This window comes from Rattus norvegicus, chromosome 1, assembly GCF_036323735.1.
Source record: "Rattus norvegicus strain BN/NHsdMcwi chromosome 1, GRCr8, whole genome shotgun sequence".
NCBI lineage: Eukaryota > Metazoa > Chordata > Mammalia > Rodentia > Muridae > Rattus > Rattus norvegicus.
This window is the reverse complement of record NC_086019.1, coordinates 76,777,362-76,804,461: the sequence shown is the minus strand read 5'-3', so window position 1 is coordinate 76,804,461 and position 27,100 is coordinate 76,777,362. Positions and strand designations below refer to the sequence as shown.

General features: G+C 50.3%; 1 protein-coding gene across 3 annotated transcripts; it reads right to left on the bottom strand.

Moving 5' to 3' along the window:
- Positions 1-257: 257 nt before the first annotated feature.
- On the bottom strand, positions 258-25,729 carry Zfp787 (zinc finger protein 787). 3 transcript variants are annotated; one of them, XM_006228193.5, is made up of 3 exons: positions 25,537-25,729; positions 12,538-12,626; positions 262-1,967 (listed from the first exon to the last, which is right to left on the bottom strand). In XM_006228193.5, the coding sequence occupies exons 2-3, from the start codon at positions 12,614-12,616 to the stop codon at positions 901-903; spliced, it is 1,146 nt and encodes a 381-aa protein (XP_006228255.1). In that variant the 5' UTR covers positions 12,617-12,626; positions 25,537-25,729; the 3' UTR covers positions 262-900. The 3 variants fall into 3 exon arrangements, with proteins under 3 accessions (NP_001102374.1, XP_006228255.1, XP_038940798.1); XM_039084870.2 differs by having other exon boundaries at positions 25,278-25,555; NM_001108904.1 differs by lacking the exon at positions 25,537-25,729 and having other exon boundaries at positions 258-1,967; positions 12,538-12,633.
- Positions 25,730-27,100: the final 1,371 nt, after the last annotated feature.

Here is a 27,100-nt window from a genome sequence, read left to right as displayed (position 1 = left end):
TATAGCCAGGGAGGAGTGTGCTATTTCTATGTCCTCCATAAGCCATCCCTCTCCCGCCGTCTCAACAGTGACCTTGTTACCAGGTCAGCAAGGGGCTCCTTGGAAAGCAAGTCTCTTTTCCAGAACTGGTTTGGGACACCCTGGGCCCTGCATGATCACCCCTCATCTGGCACTTGTCACTTGTGCACACCAAAATAAGGTCGGCTCCCATTTAACCTCTCTCCCTTCTCCATCCCAACCTCAAGAAACAGGCAGTGCTGGGACAATTGAATAATGCCATTTATTGCCCCCACATCCCTTCTTCCACCGCCAGGACAGGGAACACACAGGACCCCATCCTCTCAGTAAGACCGTGCTGGGAACAGGAAGCTACTTCACTCCTCTGCTACTGCAAACACAGGAGGGAGAGGAACGTCTTGGGCTAGAAAATTGATAAGGACCCAAGGGGCAGAAAAAATAATGGATGTGAGGGATCAAAACAGTATGATTAAAAGAAAATTCTAGAAGAGAAGGAAGACCCTCTCGATGCATAAGGCCAGGATTGTCTCCATTCCTTACACCTCAGCCCGACACCTGTAGTTGGAGTGGTCTTTCTCTTGAGGGTCTAGTGCCAATTGATTCTCGCAGTTCTCTCAGTCTCTGGCTCCCAGAATGGGAACCTAAAAAGGGCTGGTCCGCCAGGCGGTAGGGCGGGTCAGCAGAGAGGCTGTGGGCAGTCCTGAGAACCCAATAGCTGATAGCTGCGGGTCCCCTCAAACCCAGGACAGCACGGGGTACAGAGGGAGACAAGGCTGCTGCTCCTTTCGGTCTTGTTCTCCCTGGTCCTCCCTCATGGTCTTGCTCGCTGGTAGTCCCCACCGAGCCCGAGGGGCCCTGTCCACCCCCCGGGCATCCCCGTCCCTACCGGGCCTCCCCACCCCGACATTCCGCACACCGCGCAGCAACAGACTGGTCCTCCCCATCGTCCTCTCCGCCCGCCCGATAGAAACTCTGTCCGCAGCTGCTGCAGACCGAGGGCGCCCCAACTGCATGAATCTTCTTGTGTCTCCGAAGTGCGGCACCCTGCACGAAGCCCTCACCACACTCCACGCAGATGTGTGCAGGCTCCTCACTACCCACTGCCCCCAGCCCATCCCCGTGCTGAGCGCGCTGGTGGGCCAGCAGCCCAGCCCCGTGCCCAAAGCCCTTCCCGCATTCTATGCACACGTACGGCTTGGGCGCCGGCGCCCTGCGCGACCGTGTCCCCGTTGCCCGCGTCCCCACCCCGGCCAGAGCCGCGGCCGCTGCAGCGCCGTCCCCTGGTGGGCCCACCACGATGATGCCCTCGCCGTCGCCTACTGGGATGGCGATTTCGCCGTCCGCTGCTGTGGCTTCCTCGGGTGCCTTGGCTCGGCGCACACTGGCTGCCAGCACCTTGGCCGCCACACCCGGCCCTGACAGCTCTGGGTGCAACCGTAGGTGGCGTGCCAGGCTCTTAGGCTGGCTGAAGCCTCTGCCGCAGCGCGGGCACACGAAGGGCTTTAGACCACTGTGGGAGCGCCGGTGCTTGGCCAGGCTCTTGCTCTGTGTGAAGCTGCGGCCGCAGTCGGGGCAAGTATAAGGTTTCTCGCCTGTGTGGATGCGCTGGTGCTGCATGAGGTTTGAGCTCCAGCTAAAGCGCTTGCCGCATTCAGAGCAGGCGTACGGCTTCTCGCCTGTGTGGATGCGCCGGTGCTGCACCAGGTGCGAGCTCTGCGAGAAGGTCTTGCCGCAGTCGGTACAGGCGTTAGGCCGCTCGCCCGTGTGCGTGCGTTGGTGCCGCGTCAGCTTCGACCAGTGGCTGAAGCTTTTGCCACACTCAGTGCAGATGTAGGGTGCAGGTGGCCGCGGCCGGGGTGGGGGCCCAGGAGGAGGTGCAGACTGAGGTGGGGAAAGCTTGTTCGGGGGCCAGCTTGGGACGTCGTCGTCATCCATGATGAGGATGTCCACTGCAAAGCAAGAGGGAAGGAGGAGGCAAGTCAGAGGTGGCAGACCCACAGGGACCATGCCAATGGATTCTAGCTTAGTGAGTGCCCCAGGACAGCTCATCCTTCCAGGGTTCTTCCACCCCGGGACTGCTGGGTTGTACCAATGCCTATCCCATGCACTTATCCCATGGGAGACCAACCACTCAAGGTATTTCATGTACTTTTGTGTTCATAACCCAGATTCCTAATACTTGTTCTCCTTCCAAGTGGATGTTCTCTCTGCTAGCCTTTCTCTGAACCTGCAGACCAATGCTGAAGGCTAACAGGCCCAAAAAGGTCTACTGACCAAAGCTATAGAGGGCCTAGGGTAGGGGAGCTAGGAGAAGCTCAACACAAGTGCCACCTGAAACCCAATGAGGATGGGAGAACCAGGCCTGCAGACTAGGAAGTCATGTCACATTTGGACAACTGTGACTGCAAGATGAAACAGAAAAGGAGAAACAAGCTGGACAAAGAGAGTGGGACGCCAGCTTAGAGGTGTGCTAGTCCCTCTATCTGGGCATGCAGGGCCCACCCACATAGTTAGCCTCTATTACAAATTAACTTGGACTGCCTCACCACCACCACAACCACGGACAACTATAGTATAGGAACCTTGGTCTGGACAACTGAAAACAACACCCACCTCTCAAGGTAGGCCATTCTTTCTACAGGTGTGTCCTGTCCAAGGCTACGTCATCCTGCTCTTGAGGCCTGGGTGGACTTTGACATCTGCTCTCCAGGGGCCTGCCCACCCCTCAAATTCCCTCTGCCTCCCCATTTCCCAGCAGAACCAAGGCCCACAGTCAGATGCCAGGGCCTCATCAGGTATATACCCTGCCAACCAACCTAGATGGCACCCCAAAGTCTCTCTTCTTAGGCTCTCACAGACCCCTGGAAGCCCTTTACCTTTGTCACCAGCTCCAGGTGCTCAAATGCTGCCTCTGAGGTAATCTGGCAGATGAGTAACTGTAGCCCACTTTGAGGCTGGGTCAAACTCACATCTGGCAGCTGCTGTACAATCTGCTTCTCTACGATGGGATGCTAGGGAGGTGAAACTTCGCAATGGGAACACACAACCATCAAAGCCCTCTTTCTGAGACAAATGATGTGAATAATCTACAGCTCCTCTTCTCAACGTCCAGAGGTTTGTAAAGCCACCTATCTCCCATCAGGACTGGGTGACAGTGAACTTAAGGAAAGGTCCCTTCTACAATAAAAAGTCCAGCTTTAAAACCTAAGGAGGCCAGCCTAAAGCCAAATAGATAATGACAATACTCATGAAGACAAGGTACGAAAAGGTCCTTTAGTAGATATATACTTCATATGCCCCCATAGATCCACTATAAACTCTTGCCTGCAGAGCATCACAGCTGAGCCTCATGGTGGGGGTGGGGGAGTGGGAAAGTTGTAGAAAATTCAAAAGGAGGCTTACGGCACTGGCCTTCAGGGGCTAGATCAAAAGTAAGTTCACCAGAGGATAAAGATCACAGACTGTGATAACTGACTGGAGGGCTAAAGCTGAATTGGTGGGACCTTGAAACCAGCCCCATATGTAAGGAGGGAACAGGTGAGTGTACATTATTGCTATACCCTTCCTTGACATCCTGAGTTCTAGGCCACACACAGCAACTCTTCGCTGGCTGCAATGCTACAACTACAAAGACTAAATACTCCCTCCTTGGTTGGTCCTAGAGAGAAAAGTTGCTTTCACCTATGCACACACCATCCTGGGAGAGGACGCGTGCACCCTCAACACAAGGAACAAGACCCGGGCCCGTAGTCCTTACTCTTTCCCATGTCTCCCTTCTTCTGTTTCCTTTCTCCCAATACCCTGACCCTTACACCAATCTTTCTCTAAGTCCAATCAACTATTGTCAAATCCTCTTTGCTATCTGTAAACTCTTGGATCAAAACCAAGGTCCTGCCAAGCAACCAGAGCTTCCAGGGACTAAGCCACTACCTAAAGACTATACATGAACTGACCCTGGACTCTGACCTCATAGGTAGCAATGAATATCCTAGTAAGAGCACCAGTGGAAGGGGAAGCCCTGGGTCCTGCTAAGACTGAACCCCCAGTGAACTAGACTGTTGGGGGGAGGGCAGCAATGGGGGGAGGGTTGGGAGGGGAACACCCATAAGGAAGGGGAGGGGGGAGGAGGATGTTTGCCCGGAAACCAAAGAATTATTATTAAGTATTAAATAAATTAAAAAAAAAAAAAAAACCAAGGTCCTTGTGGAGCTCTGTGCCCTGGCTACACTTCTTTCCTCGGAAGAAATATTCCAGGTTCCAGGAACTAGGAACTGAAGTTGCAGCCCATGGTGATGGAACCAGAAAGCCAAGATCTGCAGTGGCCGGCGAGATCCACTGAACAGCCACATCAGTGATCACTCAACACACCTGCAGCAGTTCCAATCTCAGAGCTAGCCATGGGTGCTCTCCCAGTGAAGCCCTAGGACCTCCATGTTTCACTTTAATCCCCAATTTCAGCTGTACTGTCACAAGCCCAGCCAGGTGGCTCTCTATGCTCAAGGCTGAGACTCACTAGTCTAAGGCAGAAACAATTAGCATCATTCAAGTAGAAAACAAATGTAGGCACCAAGTGGGCAAAGCAGAAGCACCTGCACCACTGTCTTCACTGCTGCACTGTGGATCACCACTGCGCTGCCAAGAAATGAGGCCAGCCTAGAAGCCTTCCCCAAAAGAATGCATAAAGAAAATGTCTTGCATGCATACAATGCAATTTTATTCAGAGGTAAAGTATGGTATCTTCAGAAGAATAGCTGAAATTATAATGTATGGGGTTGGGGGATGGAGCTCACTTGCTGTCCCAACACCCATGTAAAAGCCAGGCATGGCAGTGCAGGCCTGAATCTCCAGAGCTGCCTGGTGGATAGAGACAAAAGGGTTCTGGGAGCTCCCTGGCAAGGCAACCTAACTGACACATGGAGCTTCAGTTTCTGTGGGACCTTGGCTCAAACTACTGGGTGAAGAGTGAAGATCAAGACAAGAATCCACATCTTCAAGCATCGGCGCAATGCACACACTTAAACACCCATGTGGGAGAGGAAAGTAAAAAGGACATGGGACAGGACCAGTTAGATGGCAGCTGGGGGAAAAGAAAGCAGAGGGACTGTCCAAGAGGGGAAAGGGACCAGTCCCAAGCGTGGTGGAGGAAGTGGGTAAAAACAAAATACAGTGATACACATGTGCTCAAGTGTCATCATGGGCCTGGGGATGGCTGCGCAGGTAAATGTGCCCGCTCTAAGCTGACAATCTGAATTCAGTCACAATACACACAGGGTGGCAGAAGACCAGCACCCTCAAGCTTTCCGTGTGCATGGTGGCATGCTTGCCCACACCCTCCCACGCACACACAGACAAAATACAACTGAAAACATCTGAAGGCTTAGAAATTCAGAAGGCCAGGGCACTGTGTGCATCTTTCAAGTCTTTGCACCATGACATGGAATCTGAATGCTGAATACAGCCCGGTGTCTGGGAGCACAGAACGCACGCAGCTGCAGAGGGCGGATAATATGCAGATAATGTGTTAAGTGATGATCTAGGGAAGAGCTGTCTAAGACCTGGGAAGGCTGGGAAAGAGCAAGGAGAGTTTTGGTCAGGCAATGTCTTCCTTAGGCACTGCCTTTCTCTAAGGTGTCTGGTTATTCTGTTTAGTCTGCCTTCTGTTTAGTTTTGTAAATAAGTGGATGCTGAATGACTGGGGAGCTAATTACATAAAGAGTGGAGTTTGTTTTTACCTGACACCTGGAGGTTGAAGTAGGCCAGAACCTGTGCTCCACAGGACAGCAGGTTCTAAAGAGCACTGGGGTTTGAAAGAGGTGCTGTAGGAAGTTAGCAGGGGGACTGGAGGGTCAGCTTAGGAAGTGAGCTCCCCTTGATAGCACTGTCTCAGAAAATACAGGGCTGACTTTTTCTACCTCAGTATGGTCTTCAGAGATGGCTCAGTGGTCAAGGGCACTTGCTACCCTTGCAGAAGACTCAGGTTTGATTCCCAGCACCCAGATGGTGGCTCACAAGCACGTGTAATTCCTGTTCCAGGGGCTGATACCCTCTTCTGATCTCCCCAGGCACAGGGGAAACATGATATACATACATGCACACAGACAAAACATTTATACACCAAATTGTAAACGTTAGAATCAGGGACATGTCTCTGTCGGCTACACAGTACATCTGTGGGGCAGTGTGTGGACCATGCCAGGAAACTCGGAAAGGTCGAGTGGGTTCGGACCTCATATCTCATATCTGAGGCACCTCATATCTGAGGCACCTCATATCTGAGGACGGTAGGTGTTTCACCTACTCCCAACCAGATTCCTGGCCTGGAAGAGGGGACTATAACTCCCCACATAAAGAACATGATCACCTGTCAAGTGACACAGAACAACAGAGTTCTCCATGCTAATTGGTATCAAGATGGGTCCTGAGGTTTAACCAATAAGCTTCTCTTCTGGGACATTCCTTGCTGCAAAAGGTACTTAATCTCTGGTCCACCCTGAGGTTGTATATACCTATTCTCCACGATGATCAATAAACAGTTTATAATCAAGGACTGTCTCTCTCACCAAGAACCATCGTGGGGACTGTGGAGCAACCTTCATCCTACAGAGCCCCCCCCCCAGGCTCCTGGACATTCGCTGCTAAGCAAAGCCAGCGTTCCTGTCACCCCAGCCCCAGCCTCCCGTGGACCCCTCCATTCCACAATCCTCACAGCTTCCAGTGGCCACTGGACACCCAGGACTTAGGGACCCCAGCTTCGGTTTTAGCCTGGACCATTTCTCGCCCTGGCTGAGGCACCCATCTTAGGCTGTTTTCCCACCTGAGCAGTGCATCAGTGCTTCCCACAAACCAAGCACCTGATGGTGGTGACGGGTAAAATGCAGCCTAGCATTCCGCATTGTGTCTGCCCAAGCAGAGTTCACACACCCCAGCAGCAAGATGAACACAGAACCTCACCTCTGGACCAGCAGACTAGTACCCCACCCTCTGTAGCCCCAGCCTTCCCAAAGGCAGTCTTGAGATGCTGTCCTGTCATTTCTTAGAAAGGCTTCTGGTATCACCTTGGGACAATGCTCAGATCATAAATGAACTGGACACAGAAGGGGCAGCTATTTTGTTTTGTGGGATAGCAGTTGTGATGATTTCAAGGCACCCCATCAGGATCAAGCTCTTGGTACTTGAATCACTTCAGAAGGCTGTAGGTAGGGCACTTGCCCAGTATTCAAGTGTAGGTTGGTACTCTATTCTTCACCGAATGAATCTCTCCCTCTCCTTCCCTAATATCATAGGAAACACAAACTACAGGCTGGTCCTGGTGACACAGACCTGCAATCCCAGCTACGTGGGAGGTTGAGGCAAGTTTGAAAGTTCAAGGCCTGTTTGGGCCAGGAGCTCAAAGTCAACTTAGCAAGTCCCTGTCTCAAAATAAGAAGTAGAAACAGAACTGAGAATGTAGCTCTGTGGTAGGGCTCTTATCTAGAATGTCTATCCAAGACTCCAGGTTGGATCCTCAGTACCACAGCAAAAACATGTTAAATTCCCTTTGGCTAAAACTGCCCAACCCTAGTGAGTGGGTGCCTCCTCAAAGCTTGTCTTCCCTGGGTCCTGGTGCCCTCAACAATGTACCATTTATCTTATATCCCTCTTGTCCTAGACCCTCCAAGCACAGCTTGCCAAAGCAATACTCAGGGAGCAAAATCAGAAAGTGCCTGTTTTGTGTCTTATTTTCAAATAAAAATCCACACTGGTGATTGCCACGTGAATCCTCAGAAACCAAAGGTTTTATTTAAGCTATTTAGTCCCCTCCAGATGCCACCTCATCACATGAGGACAGTCAGAACACAGCAGTCGCTTACAGGATTAAGCCATGCTGCCTTCTGAGGACAGCTATACTAAGTGCCCTAAGGAGGCTCTTTGCATTTTCACAGTTGGCTTCACAGGCAGGTGTCTGGGTGGCCAGCTGGTTCTTCACTCCAGTGAAGGCCATGCTCACTGCTATCTTTCATCTGTCTCTCCCTGGTCAATGGGGTTGTCCAAAGCTCAATTGCCATTAGATTTTCAGGAAAAGGCATACAGGCAAGGGACTTAACTGGTTCTTGCTCTTTGTCAACTCCCTTCACATTCTTGGCTCACTCCTTACCCTGCATACTGTCGTGGTTAGACTTCTGTTAGGCTTAAGTGTTGTCGACAGGAAGTCTAACAGCTGCCTTTACTTTCCTTATGTCATTCTGCCAGGAAGCTGGGTTTTGGCTTTACAGCAGAGGGGATTAAACACAGGGCTCTAGGTATGCCACACAAGTGTGCTGCCCCTGAGCCATGTCGCAGCCCCCAGCTCTTTAGAGCTCCTCTCGATGTTTGTGACTTGTTCTCTCAACAGCTCTATTGCAGGGCAGGGCTCCTCACTGGATTTAGGGCTTAGGATGTACCTGTATTTGCATGCGTGTCTGTGTAAATGAATGCCACAAGTGTCCGGGTAACCAAGAGGCACTAGATCCCCTGGAGCTGGACTTACAGGCAGCTGTGAGCTGCCAGACATGGGTACTGAGGATAGAACCTGGGTCCTCAGCAACAGCAGCAAGCACTCTGAACCACCGAGCCATCCCTCCAGCCCATGAATTAGTTTTACCATGTACTCTATTCATTTGCTTTATATGTGTCAGGGACTCAGATAATGTATATCACACGTTCTCTTCTAAACCCAATATTCTTTATTCCATTTGCATCTTTTAATTTTTTTCATCTTTGCTGGGCAGTGGTGTTATGCACATGCGTTTAATCTCAGCACTCAGAGACAGGCAGATCTGAGTGTGAGGCCTGCCTGGTCTACAGAGCAAGTTCCAAGACAGACAGAGTTACACAGAAAAACCCTGTCTCAAAAAGAAAAAAAAAAAGTAAACAAAATAACTAAAAATTCATTTTCATTTTATAATTCACAATTTTTAAATTTTACTTACGAGGGCTGGGGGAGCTGTGGGTGTGGGTATAGATGCCCAGAGCCCAATTATCAGGCTCTCTGGAGCTGGAGTTATCGGGGATTCCTCTGGAAGATCAGTTCATGCTCTTAGATCCCCTCACCTTTAGTACTGGGGACAATGTGCTTGTTCACTTGACTTCCTTCTAGTCTTTTCATTCTGAGATGGTTTGAGTTTCGACTCCTAATCTCTGCTGAATTTGCTCCACTGAAGAGTTTCTATGATCATGGATTTGCTGCGTGCCCTATTCTCTCTCAACACATCTAAGCAATCCAGCTCTCTGGGAGGGGGAAGGTATTCCTGGTCACCTGTCTGTAAAGAGGCTGTCCTGTTTTCTTTTCAGTGTACAGGCAGGTGTCCTGACCTGTGAGGCAATAGGAGGGACTTGGCTGCTTCATACTGCGGTCACACCAATGGCCACCCTGTTACAATCAGATTTTCTCTACCTCTTTCCTCCCTGCTCACAATGACAAGGACCAACAGGCTCACTCTCTAGGCTGTGTCCTGCAGGGTTGGACCTAGCTGGTTCAAGAAACCAGGCTGCTCCAGGCATTCGCCTCCCTGTCCTCTCACGTCCAACAGGGTTCTGCACAAAACACCTACTTCAGCTGAGTTTCTGAATATGTCCCTATCCCAGCCCCCAAGCTTCCCCGATTAACACCTGAGGGTCATCTCTTCTGCTCCCTTCCTCTTAGTCACCCCAACATACCCAGGCTGAGGTGATTATCCCATCCGCTATCCTCTAGAGCTAGCAAGAATGCTCAAGGTCTGATAATTGTCAGTGCAGTCTAAGGGTTTTGGATTTGGGGTTTGGCTATGTGCTGCTGTATTCCTACATAGGGACCTGGGAAGGTTCACGGGCCATTCTACAGTTCTGAAGTGAGCTCTCTCTGGTGACCAAGGTGCATAGCAGGGTGGATGCTATGTTCCACATGGAGGACAGAGCCTCCTCATCACACAGTAGAAGACTACAAAATACCAGCTGGAAGCCCTTTTCTCATGGGGCTATTCTATTTCTTTCTGAATATCCTGTTGCTGAGCTAAGGACCAAGACAGTCTGGGAGGATTCCTTTGGCCATGGCCACTGCCCATTTAACTCGGCAGCTGCAACAACCAGGAGAAAAGGAGTCTAGGAGGTTTGATTATGAAACTGCCCTAGGGAGACCCAGTTCATCCCTGCACCCCATCCCCAAGCAAACTGCTCAGCCTCGGCCCCAATCCCATCTCCCCACACCAATATCCGTTCAAAAGCACGGCTGAGCAACAGGCAGCCTGGCTGTCCAAGGTTTTGTGTGCTCTTAGTAAGATGGCCCATAGAGGCTCACGATGATTACGGACACACTAAAATACCATTCTCAGTAGCAGCATTAGCCTCTCTGGGTTGAACAGGCTTCCCAGAAATGTGCAAATTCAACAGTCAAAAAAGAAAAAAAAAGGAATTCTAAAACTCTGCAATCTAATCTTCTGCCAACTTGACAGCATGGCTTCCACTGTGCAGAGGAATACTGTGCAGTGCTTGGCGAGAACCACTATTAGTGCCTGGTCAGAGTGACAGAGAGGCCAGCAGAGCTTAGGGAAAGCAACATCAGTGTGCTGGACAGCTCTGTCAACCTGACACAACCCAGAATAGCCTGTGCAGTCTCAAGAGAAGGTTGTCCACACAGAGATGTCCTGAGGGTGTGCCTGTGAGAACTGTCATCAGTTAACTGATGTGGGGGTATCAGTCCCCTAATCAGAGAACCTTAAACTGTTAAAAATGGAAAGAAATCAAACTGGGTCCAAGCTAGCAAACATGCATTTATTTCCCTCTGCTCCTGACTGTTGATGTGCTGTGACTAGCTGTTTCAAGCCCCTGCCCCTGTGACTTCATGGTATGATGGACCAGGAATTAAAAGTTCAGGTACATTCCTTCTCCCCTAAGTTACCTTATGTTGTTACTTTAGCACAGCAACAGACAGGAAACTAGGACAGGCAGTGTGGGGCAGTGGACTATGCCAGGAAATGTTATGGTTGAGTGGGTTCAGAAACCCCAGCACCTCACGGTAGGTGTTTCATCTACTACTCCCAACTAGAATCCTGGCCCAGAGCAGGTGATCATAACTCCCACATAAAGAACATGGCCACCTGTCAAGTGACACAGAACACAGAGTTCTCCATGCTAATGGGCTATCTAGACAGGTTCCCAGGGTTTAGCCAATAAGCTTCTTCTCTTCTGGGGCATCCCTTCCTGCAAAAAAGTAATAATCTCTGGTCCACCCTAAGGAGGTTGTATACACCTATTCTCCACGATGATCAATCAATAAACAGTTTAGAATCAAGGGCTGTCTGTCATCAAGAACCGCTGTGGGGCCGTGGGGGCCGTGGGGAAGTCTTCATCCTAAGTCTCCCGCAGAGGGCCTCTCAGCGCTCAAGGACACTTGAGCTAAGCCAGAGTTGTGGTCCCCCACCCCCTAATCCCGGGCTTGTCCTTGCAGGCCTGGGAGGCTAGGGAGTGGACCTGCTTTGTTTTGACTCCACAAGGTTCCCAGCTGGGCCTGCCTGTTTCTCATCCGGGCTGGGGCCCCCATCTCAGACTTCGTTCTCCTACCCCTGAGCAGGTGCAGCAACACTTCCCACAAGCCTACCACGTGATGGTGGCATAGGATAAAATGCAGCATAGCCCTCTGGGTTTCATCTGCCCAAGTGGAGTTCACACACCCTGGCGAAGAGACGTAAGTGGAACCTCAAGTCAGCATGTACTTCAAGTTGTCAGGATTGTGCCAAACTTTATTGCAACCCCACACAGATGGGTTTGTGGCAGTGTACAGATGGAGGTGACAACAACCCTGGGCCATGAAAGCAAAGTCTAAGGAACACTGAAGCAATGTGTTGTAAGCACCAATTTATTAATATGGAAGAAGCCAATGCCGTCTGCTCCAGGTGTCAGACACACAACTTGGCCCACTGTGCCTTCTCATGAGCTTTCTTGTCATCAGGCTGGAATCACCAGGGAGAGGGAGGAGGGTGTTGGTGGGCCAGGATGGGTCTTACCCAACAAACCTAGGCTCCATATAACCCACAGGTGAGTTTTTCAACTCAATAATGCTTTATTAAACAAAGAGAACACATGTTGCCAACACTTAAAAGTGAATAATTTCATATTTAGCCCAGCCCACCCTTCCCAAATCTTACCATGTGACCTCAGATTCCCCTTACCAGTCCTTCCCTTGTTCATTACAACTTCCAGATCCTAGGTTTGTAGGCCCACCACGTGAGGAACAACCATGAAGCAGAATTGGTACTTATGGAACCAAAGCAGGATATGGGGCACAAAAGGGGTGCTCACCAATAGCTAGCTGCAGACATGAGACAAAAGATGGCTCCAAGGATCTGGGTGGTTCTATTAAAAGGACCCTTAGGGACCTGAACACCAGCCTCTCATTCTAAGCTGGGAGTGTGGGGCTCTTGGAGGCCAAGGGGCAGGAGTCCAGGCACCCCAGAGTCACAAAGGATGGTTCCCTGGCCTGGTGGGAAGACAGTGGGGTTGGCTGAGGGACCACCAAGGCCACCTCACCTGGGTTCTCATGACTGGCCATCTGCTGGTCCTCAGAATCCAGTGGCCCTGGAGACCAAGCTTCTTCCCGAAGCTCCATGTCTGGGTCCCTGTTGGAAGAGTACAAGACAGGAAGACAGAGATTACAAGTGTTGAACAGAACAGAGAACTCTCCAAAGCAGGCAGTCACCCAGCAGTCAGGAGCCTGCACCAAGACGGTGGTGGCTCAGCTGCGGCACCTGACTCAAGACAAAGTTCAGCCCCTCTCCCAGACCCCTGCCCTGCTCCACCTAGCTGCAAACAGGCAAAACAACTCCATGACTCAGTTTCCTCATGGACAAGGTGGAGGACAGAGGTGCATGGGGTTTCAACACAACCATGCAGATCTGACCCTTGCTGGAAGAGGCCCATCTGCCTTTACAGCTACAACACCCAATTGAAGGACTCCTTAAAACAAGGATGCTCAAGCACAACTAGGAGAGCAGTGTCAGAAGACTGTCTTGTTCCTACATCTAAATACGAGCAACAAAAAGAAATTTCAAGGGCCAGGCATGGTGGTGCACGCCTAAATCCCAGCACTTGGGAAGCAGAGCCAGGGTGATCTCTGTAAGTTTGAGACCAGCCTAGTCTACAAAGGGAGTCCAGAACAGCCAAGGACTCTATTACACAGAGAAACCCTGTCTCAACCCCCTTCCTTCCCTACCCCCCCAAAAAAATTTCAGACATAGAAACCCCCATACCTCCTGTATCAAACATTGTGAACTGACTGGCTGCCTAAATTTATACCCTGAGCAACTGCAGGCTGCAGGGCTGGACAAGCCTGATCCACAAGACAATAGTAACTAACACATGGGTCTTCTAGGCTAGCCAATGGAAAGCCTGGGCCAGGTCCAGCCTTCAGGAACTCCATGAACCACAGGCTCTTTACCAGCCCAGTCACCTGGGCCCCCTCAGCTGTGTTCTTCCTGGCTCCTGAGAGCCTTTAAGCATGTGATGACGGCTGTCCCTGCCAGACTATGTTTGAGGTGAGTCACCTCAAAAGGCCTGTCTACCCACCCTTTACCCCAACCTGTCCCTTTATCCTCCTCAATTCTTGTGCCCCTTCATGTTGTACCAAGTTAAGTCTGTCCTCAGACATCTATTCCTAGGCCAGCACTACCCATGGGACCTCCAGCATTCACAGCCCAAGTGCTCCAGGAACAATGATATGAATGAAAACACAGGTGAATGAAACTGGGCCAAGGAGAAGCTTAAAGGACAAAACTCGATAAATCCCAGTACTTGGTCCTGCCCCAGGAGGGAGAACCACACAAAAAGAACAAACAGACCCAAGTGGGCTCCAGTTGCTGGAGCCAAGTCTGAATAGCTATGTGGTGGCTATGTGGCTCAAGAGCTGCATGCAAAGGCTTATGGAACTGGTCCAAGATGACCTCTCCAGAAGCTACTGGGAGAGAAAAGGGTAAGGTTTAAAGGGGGAAACTAGGAGTCTGGACTAAATGTCAGCAAACCACAGGAGCCTATTCCACAATGACCATGTGTATGCATAGGAGTTGGGCCAAGGGATCTAGATAAGGCGTCACAGGCCATAAGGGTATGACACCAATAGGGTCCTTCTGCTCATAGAAGTTGAGTTCAAGTCTCTTCCATTCTGTTCATTTTCTCTCATCTGTCAACCTTAAGGACTATACAACAGAACAGACAGTTTGTGGGCAAAAGCTGACAAAAATGGCAGAACCCTACCAGAACACACCACCAGGCAAGGGATGGTTTCAGCTCAAGGACCGTGGCCACAGCAATGACTCCCTTTTCTTCCTGAAAGCCAGAGCATAGCTTCCTCTTGAGACATGGCCTCCCTGTTCCAGGGGAATCAACTATCTTATCAGAGACAAGAGACAAGGGCAAGGGACTTCTGCACAAACAAGCCTCTCTATCCACATTCCATAATAAAAACTCTAGTCACCAGCACAGAACAAACACCAGGCCCAACCATACACAGGGCCTTGCTTTCACATGATACCCACACATGTAAGGAGGCACCTAAACTTTCTTCTAGTCAATCTGCCTTATGTCAGCTTATTTCTCAGACACGGCAGTGAACTCTAGGAAGGAGAAAGTTCTGCGTGCCCTACACAAGACCCAGCACTGCCAGGCACCCAGGTGGCACACCATGAACACCAAACTTCCAAAGGAAGTTAGATGTAGTATGCACGCCTGTTAATACCAGCACCTGAGAAGGAGAGGCAGGAGGATCAGAAGTTCCAGGCACACCTCAACTACATAATGCATCCAAAACCACTAGGTTACATGAGATCTTGTCTTAAAAATGAAACAAGAACTCCACAAGGAGAACTTTTTCTTTTTTTTTTTTTTTTTTTTTGGTTCTTTTTTTCGGAGCTGGGGACCGAACCCAGGGCCTTGCGCTTCCTAGGTAAGCGCTCTACCACTGAGCTAAATCCCCAGCCCCGGAGAACTTTTAAGTACACCGGATGGCACTGTTACTCTGGAAAACAGCCCATTTCTCAAGAGGTAAGCAGTTACCAAGTCACGCTATAGTCCCATTCTTGGCATACACCCAAAGAAAACATGCATCTGCACAACACCATGAGTGAACAGGCATCCAAGTGCTGTGTGTGGCAGCTAAAAAGCAGACACCAAATGCTAGCTAAAGAAACAAGGACTAAGCCTATAATTCCATATGCATAGACTTCCCAAGATCCTTAAGTCTAGGGCCACATGGCTGCATGAAATGCCAAAGGTTACTAAGCCTAGAGTCACATGGTGTATGGCTCTATGTGCATAAACTACCTAACATCACAAAGCCCAGGATCACCAGGAATAGGTTTCTGTGTATGAAATGCCCAAGATCACTAAGCTCAGGAGCAAATAAACCCAGTCACATGGTATAAGATTCTGTGTGAGTGAACTACTCGAGGTCACTAAGACCAGGGTCACACCGTGTAGGAGTCCATGGGTATGGACTCTGTAGACAAATCCACAGACAAGAAGCAGACTGGTGAGTGGCTACAGGGGAGGACAGAAGCAGCAGTGACCATGAAGAGGTACGGTCTTCCTGACAGGTAATAGAAACATTCAGGACTAGACAGCAGTGACTGCTATACAACTCTGAATATATTAAAATGTATCACCCAACTGTGTGCTTTCTTTAAAGTAACATATTTCTAGCTGTGGCAGTAGTGACACATGCCTTTACTTATAGCAATGGGGAGGCAGAGGCAGGCAAATTTGAGTTCAAGGCCAGCCTGGCCTATGGAGTGGGTTCCAGGACAGGGCTATTACACAGAGAACTCTGTCGCAGAAAAATAATAATAATAATAATAATAATAATAATAATAATAATAATAATAATAATAAAAACACCAACACATTTTCAGCACACAAATACCTTTAATAGAACTTTTTAAAAAGTATACGAGTATCTAAGGGGAAGGGGGGAAACAGGACTTGAGCTGCAGGTACTGGCAGGAGTCAAAGACAAGGAAGAGAGGGTTGGCCAGTGAAAGGCAGTTGCTAAGTGTGATACTGTGTTCTCACTTAAACAAGCTCAAGTAAACAAGCTCAAGCAGGTGGGAATTCCCAGCTCCATCCAACTTCCTACAGGAAGGAGGGCCGGACTATAGGTAGGAGGCAGGGTAAGCCTGCCTGTATTCTACTCACCTCACCCCTTCAGGTCTTCAGTGGTCAGAGGAGGACACCCTCTTTCCCAAAACCAGGAAGCCTTACTATACTGACCAGGCAGTGAAAACCCCCAAGGAAACTGATGCCCCAAAGAGAGCTGGCAGGGTTACAACCAAGGATGCAGAGCCTAACCTGTGCAGGTTGGAAAAGGTTTGCCAGCCTGGCCAAATTCTTCCTACTGACACCATGGTGTCTCCCTTCAAATGGTCACATTTTAAATGTTCCGAGTCACCTATAACAATTTTGATTTGCACTATCTGGCCAATTACAGGAAATGTTTAGTTGACTCCTAATATTAATGAGCAAGAAATGCAAAAACAAGGGCAACTTTCAAAGCCAAGGACTGTGGGAGTCCTGAGGAAAGCCATGGGTTGGGAGCACAGCCAACAGGAGGCAGCCAAGCTTATCGACAGGCCATATGCTGCTGTTGATGATTGTCTAAGTTCCTCTGAACCTAGGGAGCTCACAAGTCCACAACACTGCTGGGTCCAGGATGTGGGAAGGGTTGGCTCCTATACCATGAGTGAAATACCATATAAAATGTTCTGGTAGGGGCTGGGAGATGGAAAACTCAGCCTGAAAAGGCCTGTCACACAGCAGAAAGACTAAAGTCCAGTACCCAGCACCCATGTAAAAGCTGAACATGGCAGGATGCCCGTACCCCACTGCTGAGGAGTGGAGACACAAGGTTTCCTGGGCCTTGCTGGCCAGACAGTCTAGCAAGATAGGGAGCTCCAAGTTCAGTCAACAATAGTTTTAAAAATTAAGAAAATAACTGGGAAAGACTTGCCATCAATGTCCATTCTCCACAAACACACACAACATGCCCTGAAAACTTGAACTTCAGAAAGGGAAGGCATTCTGTTCCTCCTGCCTCGCTGCATAACCTTTTGCTTTGCCCCAGGCCCCTGTCGGCAAACTGGCAAAGAGGTGCAGCAGGCCACACAACACAGGAACCTGGGTTTATCTGTGGAGTAGAGGCAGATCTTTATTAAGCCTCAATGGTGCCCCTCTTATGTCTGTCTCCTCTAGTTAGCAGAGCTGCAGGGCTATCTAGGTTGCTGCCTAGAGCAGGACAGAGTGCTACAGGAGCTGACAGCACCTGGCTGGCTTAAGCAAACAAGCTGAGAGCAGGCCTGATACCAGATGGAGGGACACACCTCTCTTCATCTGGAAAATCCCAGCCTGGAAGTTCAGCCCAAGTCACCACAGCTGCACACTGTGACCCTGAGCAAGTAAGAGCTCTCAGGGCCTCAGGCGTATCCTTGTACGACAGGTGTTTCACAGTGCTGTGTGAAGCCTCCAGTGGAAGCAAGCTTGTGGGGATGAATCAGAGATTCATATTCTTGCAAAGGGTTCAAGAAGGATCCAGTCTTCCCGTGTATTCATTCACCCATTCATAAAGATAAACTACTGGCCCTCTTGTTCAAGTTCTTGAGGTGTGGGGCACACCCTAGATCTCACAGCATGGGGAACAGATACTTTATCTGCAGGGGAGACACAGAGGAACCAGGGAAATCTTAGAAGCTACAACCCAGCTCCATGTCTCATGATAGCTCCACAGAGAAGGGTCCCAACCTGAGCCCAAGAAAACTCCCAAGATGTGCAAAGATGTTAAGTGGCAGAGCTCATGCCTGGCATGTGACAGAGGCCCTAGGTTTGATCCTCTAGGTTCAGACTCCAGAACTTCTGCAGAAATAAAAAAGTCCAGGCAACATGATGCTAGCACCTTCTGAACAGGAACCCTGGAGGTGCATCCTACCCTCTCCTTTCCTACTCCTTTCCCTTCTCAGCCAGCACCTCCAGCCTCTACAGGTGCTCACCCTGCTCTGACCTCCACCTTGAAGAGGTAGAAGAAAAGGCACCCTCCCTCAGCCCCGACCCCTCCCAGCAGGGCCCTTAAGCAATCCAATTAGCACATGGATCTGACAGAGCTATTAAGCCCAGACAAATTATTGTTATTATTGTTGTTATTAGGTCCCACCCACACACCCCCTGGATGCCTGCCCACCAATTATCCCCTTGCTTTCTTCTGCTGCCAATCTTGCCTCCTCTTCCCCCTGCCTGCTGGGCCTGGGAGCAGAAGCAGCCCCTCCTGCACACTCTCTTGTTTCTGTCTTCCAGCCTGGTATGCCTCACTCCTCTCCTCCCGCCAGCAGGCAAGAGTGGTGACATCCCAATGCATCTCCTTCCTTACCAACCAGTCATCTCCAGGCCGACTGTTCTCTACTGGTTCTCATTAACAAACACCCTCTCTGACTTCACTGTCACCAAGTGCCCCCATCTACTTCTGAGTCTCAAGCACCCTCTGCCCACACCCACATCCCTGGGTCACCAGCAAGGACATCATTTCCCCCTTTCTCAAAGGCCCCAACCAAATCATTGCCTCCTCTGTTCTCGTTCCTCCCTCCACTTGCCCACCCCAGGACCTGCTTCTGAGTGCCTCCCCTCCCCAGCTCTGGATCCAAACTAAGCCTCTTAAGACCCCTCTCCACTCCATGACCTTAATCTTTGTAAAAACTTACTCAGTTCAAATAGCATGAATAAAAATCTGAGCAAACAAGCTGAGGCAGATGGCTCAGTGACTGCACAAGCTTGAGGACCAAATACAGAGCTGTAACCCCAGGGCCAGGAGGAACAGCCAGGAGGGGAGCTTGCAAGGCCAACTACATTATCGACCCAAAAGGGTAAGCTCCAGGCTCAATAAAACCCCATCTCAAAAAAGAGGCTGGAGAGATGCTCAGTGAATAAGGACCTGGATTTGGTTCTCAGCACCCACATGGCAGTTCACAACTGCCTGTAATTCCAGTTTCAGAGGATCCAATGTTCTCTTCTGGCCTCAAGTACCTGCATACAGATGGCACACATAAACAGGTACATATCATACATGTTAAGTAGATGAGTAAATAAATCTTTAAAATAGAGAAGTGACTGAAGTCAACCTCTACATGTGCTCATAAGCACAAGCACAAACACAGACCGTACACAAGCCCCACCCTGAGCAAAAGATCTCAATAGTCTTTTCTTCAAAGATATCCAGACGGCCAGTGAGCACGTGAAATGATGCTGCCACAGGGAAATTCAAGCAGAAACACAAAGAGGCTCCACTTCTTACCACAGAGTAGTGTCATGAAAGGACGGCGAGAAAGGAAGCCTCTGGCTTGGCTACAGAGAGGGCAAAGTAGCACTCCTGCTTCGGAAAACACCTGTCAGTCCCTCCAGGTTACAGGAAAAAAAATCACCCATCAATGCAGCAACTTACTAGTCTACACTCTGAGTGTGTGGAAGAAAAAGATCCTCCACATGGAACTCTAGATGTGAATGTTCAGGGAAGCCATAAACCCAAAAGCCCCAAAGAGCCAATACAAATGGCCAACTTGTGAAGCACAGCACACAGCCACAAAAACACACACAAAGCAAAGCTGAACCTCCAAGGCTTTCTGCTTGTAAAGTAAGTCAAATTCAGGAAAACATATACTGCTCAACCCTGTGTAAGACACCTAAAATAAACAAACCCACAGAGCAACCTGTCCATTGATACCCCTGTTGGGGTCACATAGCAGAGACCTGCTAACAACTAATAAACAGTAGCAAAATTAGTTATAAAGTAGCCAGGAAAATAATGTTCTGGTTGGGGGTCACCACATGAGGAACTGTATTAAAGGGTCTCAGCATTAGAAGGCTGAGAACCACTGCCATAGAGAAAATGCAATGGCTCCCAGGACTAGGGCAGGGCAGGTGGAAATTTTCTAAATCTCGTGATGAACACAAAATGAGTGACCATGGTAAAAGCCAGCAAACTGTGCCTTTAGTGGGTGAATTGTACATTATGGAAGGGATCCCCTAATTCAGTAAAACTGTCATGAGCAAGAAACACTATCATGCCTAAAAAAGTCCCATCACACATCCCACTAGCCACAAAACCAAAATTCACCCCACATATCAAAAGACCTCAGTCTTGCCTAGGCTTTGCATACTCCTATCTTCCAGACCCCCCAATCTCACTGTCTACTGCCATTCCCCTCTGGAGCATGCTCCCTCTGATTTTCTAGCTGCCTGTTCCTCCTCCCCTCTCAGGGGCTGACTCAGGTATTCCCTCCTCCTGTGTACAGGTGGGTCTTCTATCACACGCCAGCTCTGTATTATCTCCATCATCTTTCTATTTCCTGCTGGGATCCTTGAGGCAAACACTTTAAGTGTGCCGGATACTTACCATTCTAGAATATGTCCCATAGATGGCCATTAGCTGGCCTCTCAGCTCACGGTCCTGCTATCCTTCACTAGGGTGCTCCTTAGAGGAACCACTCTGCTTTCCCTAGCAGATCTCTTCTGCCTTCCCTTGTCTGTGGTTGGCCTCTCCCCTCACTCCAGGCCCTTCAACTCCTCTTTAACCAAGTCATACATCCAGCACCAGACTGAAACTGAGCCTTCGTCCCCTCAGTCCTCAGGCAAGGCCTCACCATCCAGCAGATGCATCCCAGTGTTTGCCATCACTGGACTCTTAGACTTGCTCCACAAAAGTGAGCTTGTAAGAACTGCTCCATCTCATCCAGTTTTGGTAGTCACACTTTGAGGACATCATTTGCACCTATCCATATCTGAGGCTGTATTTAGACATGGCATGGAGCCAATTCCTGGTCCTCCTGGTCTCCCCTCCAGTGTTTTGGCAGATGAGATGCCTCTGATTCCTAACTGGTCTAGCACACCTACTTCCTGTGGACTCTAGTCTCTTCAGGAGAGCATGGTCACTGTCAACCAGGGCTAGTAAGGCCTGTTTGGCAAGGGAATGAAGTAAACATGGTCAGGATAGAGAAAAGCCTTGGCCCCACCTACCCGAGGAGAGCCTTCTAGATTCTTAATCCACTGTAAAGCTGTGGCACACCTGGCACTCAGCTAGAGAAGTCCCTGAGGAGCACCCTGCTCCTTCCTGGCCAACCACAGCCAGGAAACAGAAGCCAAGCACTAGCTCTCAGCCTCAAATCTATCACACCTGAGCACCTGAATTCTTAACCTTTGGAAAGTAACTGAAAACTGCCAAATGCAAAACCCTCTTCAAGAGTACACTATGCATGCTGGATGATTACAATGCTCATAAGGATTTATTGATAACAGCAAGCTAACCCAGAGCCTGGGATTGGTAGAAGGAGCATAAGGGAAAGGTGCCTCCTGCTTAACTTTTCTGTGAACCTAAAACCCTCTAAAAACACTACATTACATTCTGCATTATAGAATCTCAGACCCACCCTCTCGGCTGGGCTGTTTTCTAGGTGTGTAGACACTACCTGGCCTTACACCTCTCTGGATCAGCTGAAGTAACATGCCCATGTGCCAAGGCCCAGTATCTAAAGTTCCTCCCTTGGGAAGCCTTCCCAACTCCTCCCTTCTCTCTGCAGCAGCTGTCTTCCTTAGCCTACAGTACAGATCACATTCAGCAAGCAGATTAAACTCCAAGCTGTGGGGTACACGGTGTTATAAGCACATAAGCTTGGATCCTGATCCCCTGAACCACCAGGAAGAGAGGCCAGAGGACAATCCCTACAGGCAAGCTGCCAGGGTAAGAATCTACCCCACTGATGCCCAACCATGTGACCTAGCCAAGGTGCCTCATCTCACCCCATGCCAGCAGTATATCGTGACACATGCCCAGTACTGAACAAGAAACCTGCAGACACCTTTTTTTTTTCCCGGAGCTGGGGACCGAACCCAGGGCCTTGCGCTTGCTAGGCAAGTGCTCTACCACTGAGCTAAATCTCCAGCCCCTGCAGACACCTTCTACCAACAGACAATTCAAGGAAGCACTTCTTGCACACTATCACTGCTATACCTGTTTCAGAGATGAGAAAGTCAAGGGCTAGGCAGCTGAGTGGCTAATACAATGTCATACAGTCATGTCATACATGAGGAAATGCGGAGTCAAACTTGGGTAGGCCAGACCTCCTCTCGGGACACCAGCATCTCGGTGCACCAGCATTATTAACATCTGCTTCTGTTGGCTGAATCCTAAGCTCCTATGGGTTTCCCTTCCCCCAAATATCACAAGGACTGTCCAGCAGACTGAGTCCTCAAAGGAGGACAGGAACTATACTCAGCCCTGACCAACTCATCCTGCATGCACACAAACCCAAACCTATGCTCTAAGCGGCCTTCCCCTTAGCTTTGAGGCTGAGATTTCATCTAATGTGTGTCTAGTCCCCAGCATTATCCCTTGTAAGGCAGGCACTCCCCACCAGGCACAGGAGAGAAGCCACTGTTCTGGGAGCCCACAGGGAAAGGCCAAGGCAGAGGTAGATTAGGAAAAGCATAGTGGCAACAGGGTCACCCAGCCCACTAGGACAGGAACTAGAATGATCTCTCTACAGCTTTCTGCACTCCACCTCAAGGTCATGACAGCTCAGCTTCCACTGGCTAATGAGGCCTTCACTACAGTTAGCAGAAATCTCAATTCTCACTACCCATTCCAGCCACCAGTATTAGTCACCTCTGCCTCTCCTCCTCTGTTCCTACTCCAATCATCCTACTATAGGTCTTCTATACAGAAACCAGGTCTCAAGAGTCTTTCAGGCCAGCAGCCCTGAATGCAGTCCTCCTGACTTTACCCACAGAATAAGGAACCAGGAACCCAACCCAATGGCTAGCACTTAAGAATAGGGCTGTAGGGGTTGGGGATTTAGCTCAGTGGTAGAGCGCTTGCCTAGCATGCGCAAGGCCCTGAGTTCGGTCCCCAGCTCAGAAAAAAAGAAAAAAGAAAAAACAAACAAAGAATAGGGCTGTAACCCCAGATCCAGCCCTGCCCAAAAGAACTGTTCCAACAGAAGGGGTGGCACTACAATCATGAACTTACACATACCGTATCCTGAAGTTACTTTAGGGTCCAGAGCACACAAGCACCAGCACAAGCATCTGTCCTGTCTTGCCAAAACTAATGTGACCACTTCTGTCCCAGGGCTTAAAGAGAACTCAGCATCAGGTGCCTGCCAACTTCTCAGAGCAAGTCATCAAATGTTCAATCTCTCCTAAATATGGAAGTCCAACACCCGACACATCCTTGGTTAGTCAGAGGATGACAATATGGTTTTGGAAAACCTGTGAAGTGTGTCTGTGCACCCACAAGAGCTATGAGTGCCCATCAGCGACTACATAGTTACATAGATGGCCTTGCCATCGCCCTAAGTCCCAGGGTCCTCTTGTCCAAGGCTCGGCAAAGAGATCACAGCACCCGTGCCATGTAGGCTCCAGAACTCTCATGGACATTCTAGCATATCTCCCTATTGTCCTGAGCTACTGCAAAAAAAGAACTACAAGATCCTTGTCAAGTTGGCCAGTGTCACCCACCAGCAGGCCTGGCCCATGGAAACCTTGAGGACAGCCCTCCAACTCACATGATGTCCCTACCAGTGCAATTCAATGTCCTGGGATTAGTTGTTTGTAATCTTGATGGACTGGGCATATTCTGGGAACTGTAACAATGTAACTATTAAGTAGACTGAGGCGGAAACAGCCTGGGAAAGGGGAAGTGACACATCCAAGGTCACAGAACTGTAAGCTGGCCAAGACTAGGAATCAGGAGCTGGCTCCAGAGATTTTTTAAAAACTTTTGCCTGAAAGCAAAGTATGAAAACCCTTGCTCTGGGGGTATCACTGTTAACAACTCCATTGTGTCCTTGTGGGGAATGGCATGAAATTTCTTATCTATGACTGCAGAAGTTAGGAAGCCAAAGCAAGGAACTGAGCTTCAGAGCTCTTGGGCTGCAGCGGCTGCAAATCATTCTTGAATTTCACCATGGGCCAAACCTGAGGATATACCCTTCCCTTCCCATCCTCAGCTCAGCTTATATGAGATAAGCCAAGTCAGAATCTGATGTGAAAGTTTCTCTGGGTCAGGCAGCACAGCACTCAGTGACTCCAGAGAAGCAGAAAGGGAAGGTTGGCTACACTTGACTCAAGAGACTTAAACCCCATTTGTGCTTTCCCCAGAGCTGAGGCCAGATCTCAGCTAGATCCTCAGCAATGCCCAACACGGAGCCTGAACCAGAAATTATGGGGTTGGAGGAATCCATCAAGTCGCTGCCTTCTTAATAACTCCCTGAGCATTCTCTAGGGCTGTACTGGGTCAGATCTCAGCTTCTGCTTTCCATCTCTACTTCTTGTTCATTTTCCTATCCTGGTGTTAAGTCAGGTGTCGTTCACGCTACACTCACTTCGTCTGTGGATCACTTTTCCGGCTGACCTTTAGCAAGTGCTAGGGCACTCATGTCCGGAATTTGGGGGTCACTCTGTGACCTACTCTTAGGCAGACTAGGGGTGGAGGCCGGAGGGGTGTTGAGGGGCGGGGCTTCGCGCTGGACCCAGCCCTGAGTCCGCCCTGGGAAGGAAGGCAACAGTCCAGGCAGGGCCTTACGATCCACACGGTGCTGACCTTGGCCTTGGCCTGGTGCTTCCCCTCCCAGGACCTGTTTCCTGCCGCCGGTCAGCACGCGAGGGGGAAATAGATGAATGGGCCTCCCGCCACCTGCATACCCGTAATTACCCGCCGGATCAAAGGCCAGCGCATAGCGCCCGAGGCAGCAACGGGCCAGGCGACTAGATTTGGGAAAGGACATGGGAGAACTAGGGCCTAGACTGACCATGGGCCGCCGTTTCCGGTCAGCCCAGTCCAGGCAATGGGGTCCCTCCCACATCAAGCCTAGCCCACCACCCCCCCCAACAAGTCCTCCGCACTTCCGGCCAAGATCGGCTGCAAGTACAGTCCGGGAGGCCTGGCTCCACGGTTCCAATAATCGAGCTGCCTGCGGGCCCCGAACAGCCGCAGGAGTAGCGCACGCGCATTGCCCCAGGCCGCGGCGCCAATCTCTCCCGCGCGCGCGCGAACTCCCGGGCCGCGCGCCGGCTCACGCCCACCCCCCCCACACACACACACCCCTAACACGACGCGCACGCGCACTCGTTCGCTCTGCCGCGCTCGCCCTCCCGCCTCCCCACCCACCCCCGTCCGAAGCCTTGCTTCCCGACGCGCTCCCATCCCAGCCACTCGGCGCACGCCCCCCTGAGCCCGCGGCCGCCCTCACCTCCTCGGCCCCGGGGCCGTCACACCGCACTCTTCCTCTCAACTGCCTCGCGGATGGTGGCAGCGGCGGCAGCGGCGACTCAGACCCTGGGGTCAGGGGGACGGGCGCCCAGGCCGGAAGTGACCTTCCCGGCCGCTTCCGCTCGCGCCTCTCCCTCCCCTCCCCCTCCCAGGCCGCCACCGCTACCTCGCCGCTCTAGGCATAGGAGCTCCGCGACCCCTGACCGCCACCCCCCTTGAACCCCCCTGCTCTATGGTACCGAGAGTCGTCTCATGACGCCACTTCCGGAATTATCTAGGACCCTGGTCCTCCGTCCTGCTCTATGGCGCCTCGCTCGGAGGGGCTCGGGCCCCGCCCCCTCCCAGGACAGAAGGCCGGGCTCGACCCGTTAGGCGCACACTTCCGGGTGTCGGGGCGGCCCCCCAACCCAGCCTCGCCGCTCGCGCCTGCGCGATGAGCTGCCCGCTGCGACGCTCCCACCACTACAGTCCTCCTGTCGTCTCTATCATCGTAACCCCTTCCGCCCCGGGGCGCTTCCAGGCAAACGTCGGTCTCTAGGAAAAGCTCTGTTCCCGGAATCTGGTGTTTTTCCCCAAAATGCAACCTTCCCCGCCGCTTCTGCTCGCGCCTCCGGTGAGGGATGCATTTTGGGACGACCTCATCTTGAGCTCGGTCTCAATTTTGCAGAGGACCAGAGGTCACATTACCTTATTAAGTGACATAACAAGAATAACCTCCAACCTTCAAAGTCGGCCTCCAAACTTATGTGTTTCTCCATGACTTATGACTGCCTCCTAGAAAAAAAGGTCCATCACAGTTTTGGAAGATGCTAATGATGAAGAAAGGAAATGAAAGGACCCTCTACAGCTACCTGCTTCCAAGGAGCAATTTGAAACTTGAAAAGCAATGTCAGCTTCTCTGAGAAAAATGGTATCATCATAATGTAACTACCTTTACAAAAGCAGACGTCAGGTGCTGCTGGTATTTGGACTAAGTGAGGGGTGGACTTTTTTTTAACAAACTCCTGCAACCAGAGAAAATCCAGTACAGCCTGAAGAAGCAAAGCCCAGAGGCAAAAAGATCCGTAACACCTAAGGACAAGCTAAGAAAATGGAAAGCATGACCAGACCCTTAGCAAGATGCCCCAGAAACACCACCCAGTCTTCGCTGCTGGGCTGTTAGGATATGTAGAAAGGTAGAAAAGTCAAGAGGAGGCCTGTGCTGAGCCCTGTAGGGGAAAATGTCCAAACTGCCTGTAATTCATGTTCAAGCGCTGGACTTCCGTGGTTAGATTAAAGATAAACCAGCCATGACCTTTCAACGGGTGATAAAGATCACAGGCTACTTGTAACTGATCAAAAAGAGCTAAAGGCGAACCCACGGCAGGGGCATTAAAATGGCCCCAAAGCTAAAGAGTAACCGGAGGACAGTAAAAAATAATTAACTATTCCTTTCTGGCTCAAAGCTAACAAAACTAAAAGGCAAACTGGCAGCAGTAAACATGGTTAAGTCAGTTATCCCATCCTGAGTCCTAGGCCACCCAGAGGAATTCTTAGAATGTTAAACCAAGTAATGTGAAGGTTAAATATTTCCTCCAAGGTGAGCCTCAAAGGATCAGGAGGGATGCACAATCACCTAGTACCCATGAAACCCTGAGGGGAACAGCTTTGTACAGCTTTCAATAACAACTACAAGGAACAAAGGCTCTGGGAATCCCAGGCTTTCTCCTGTCTCTCCAAACTATATCTTTTTTTTTTTTTTTTTTTTTTGGTTCTTTTTTTCGGAGCTGGGGACTGAACCCAGGGCCTTGCGCTTCCTAGGCA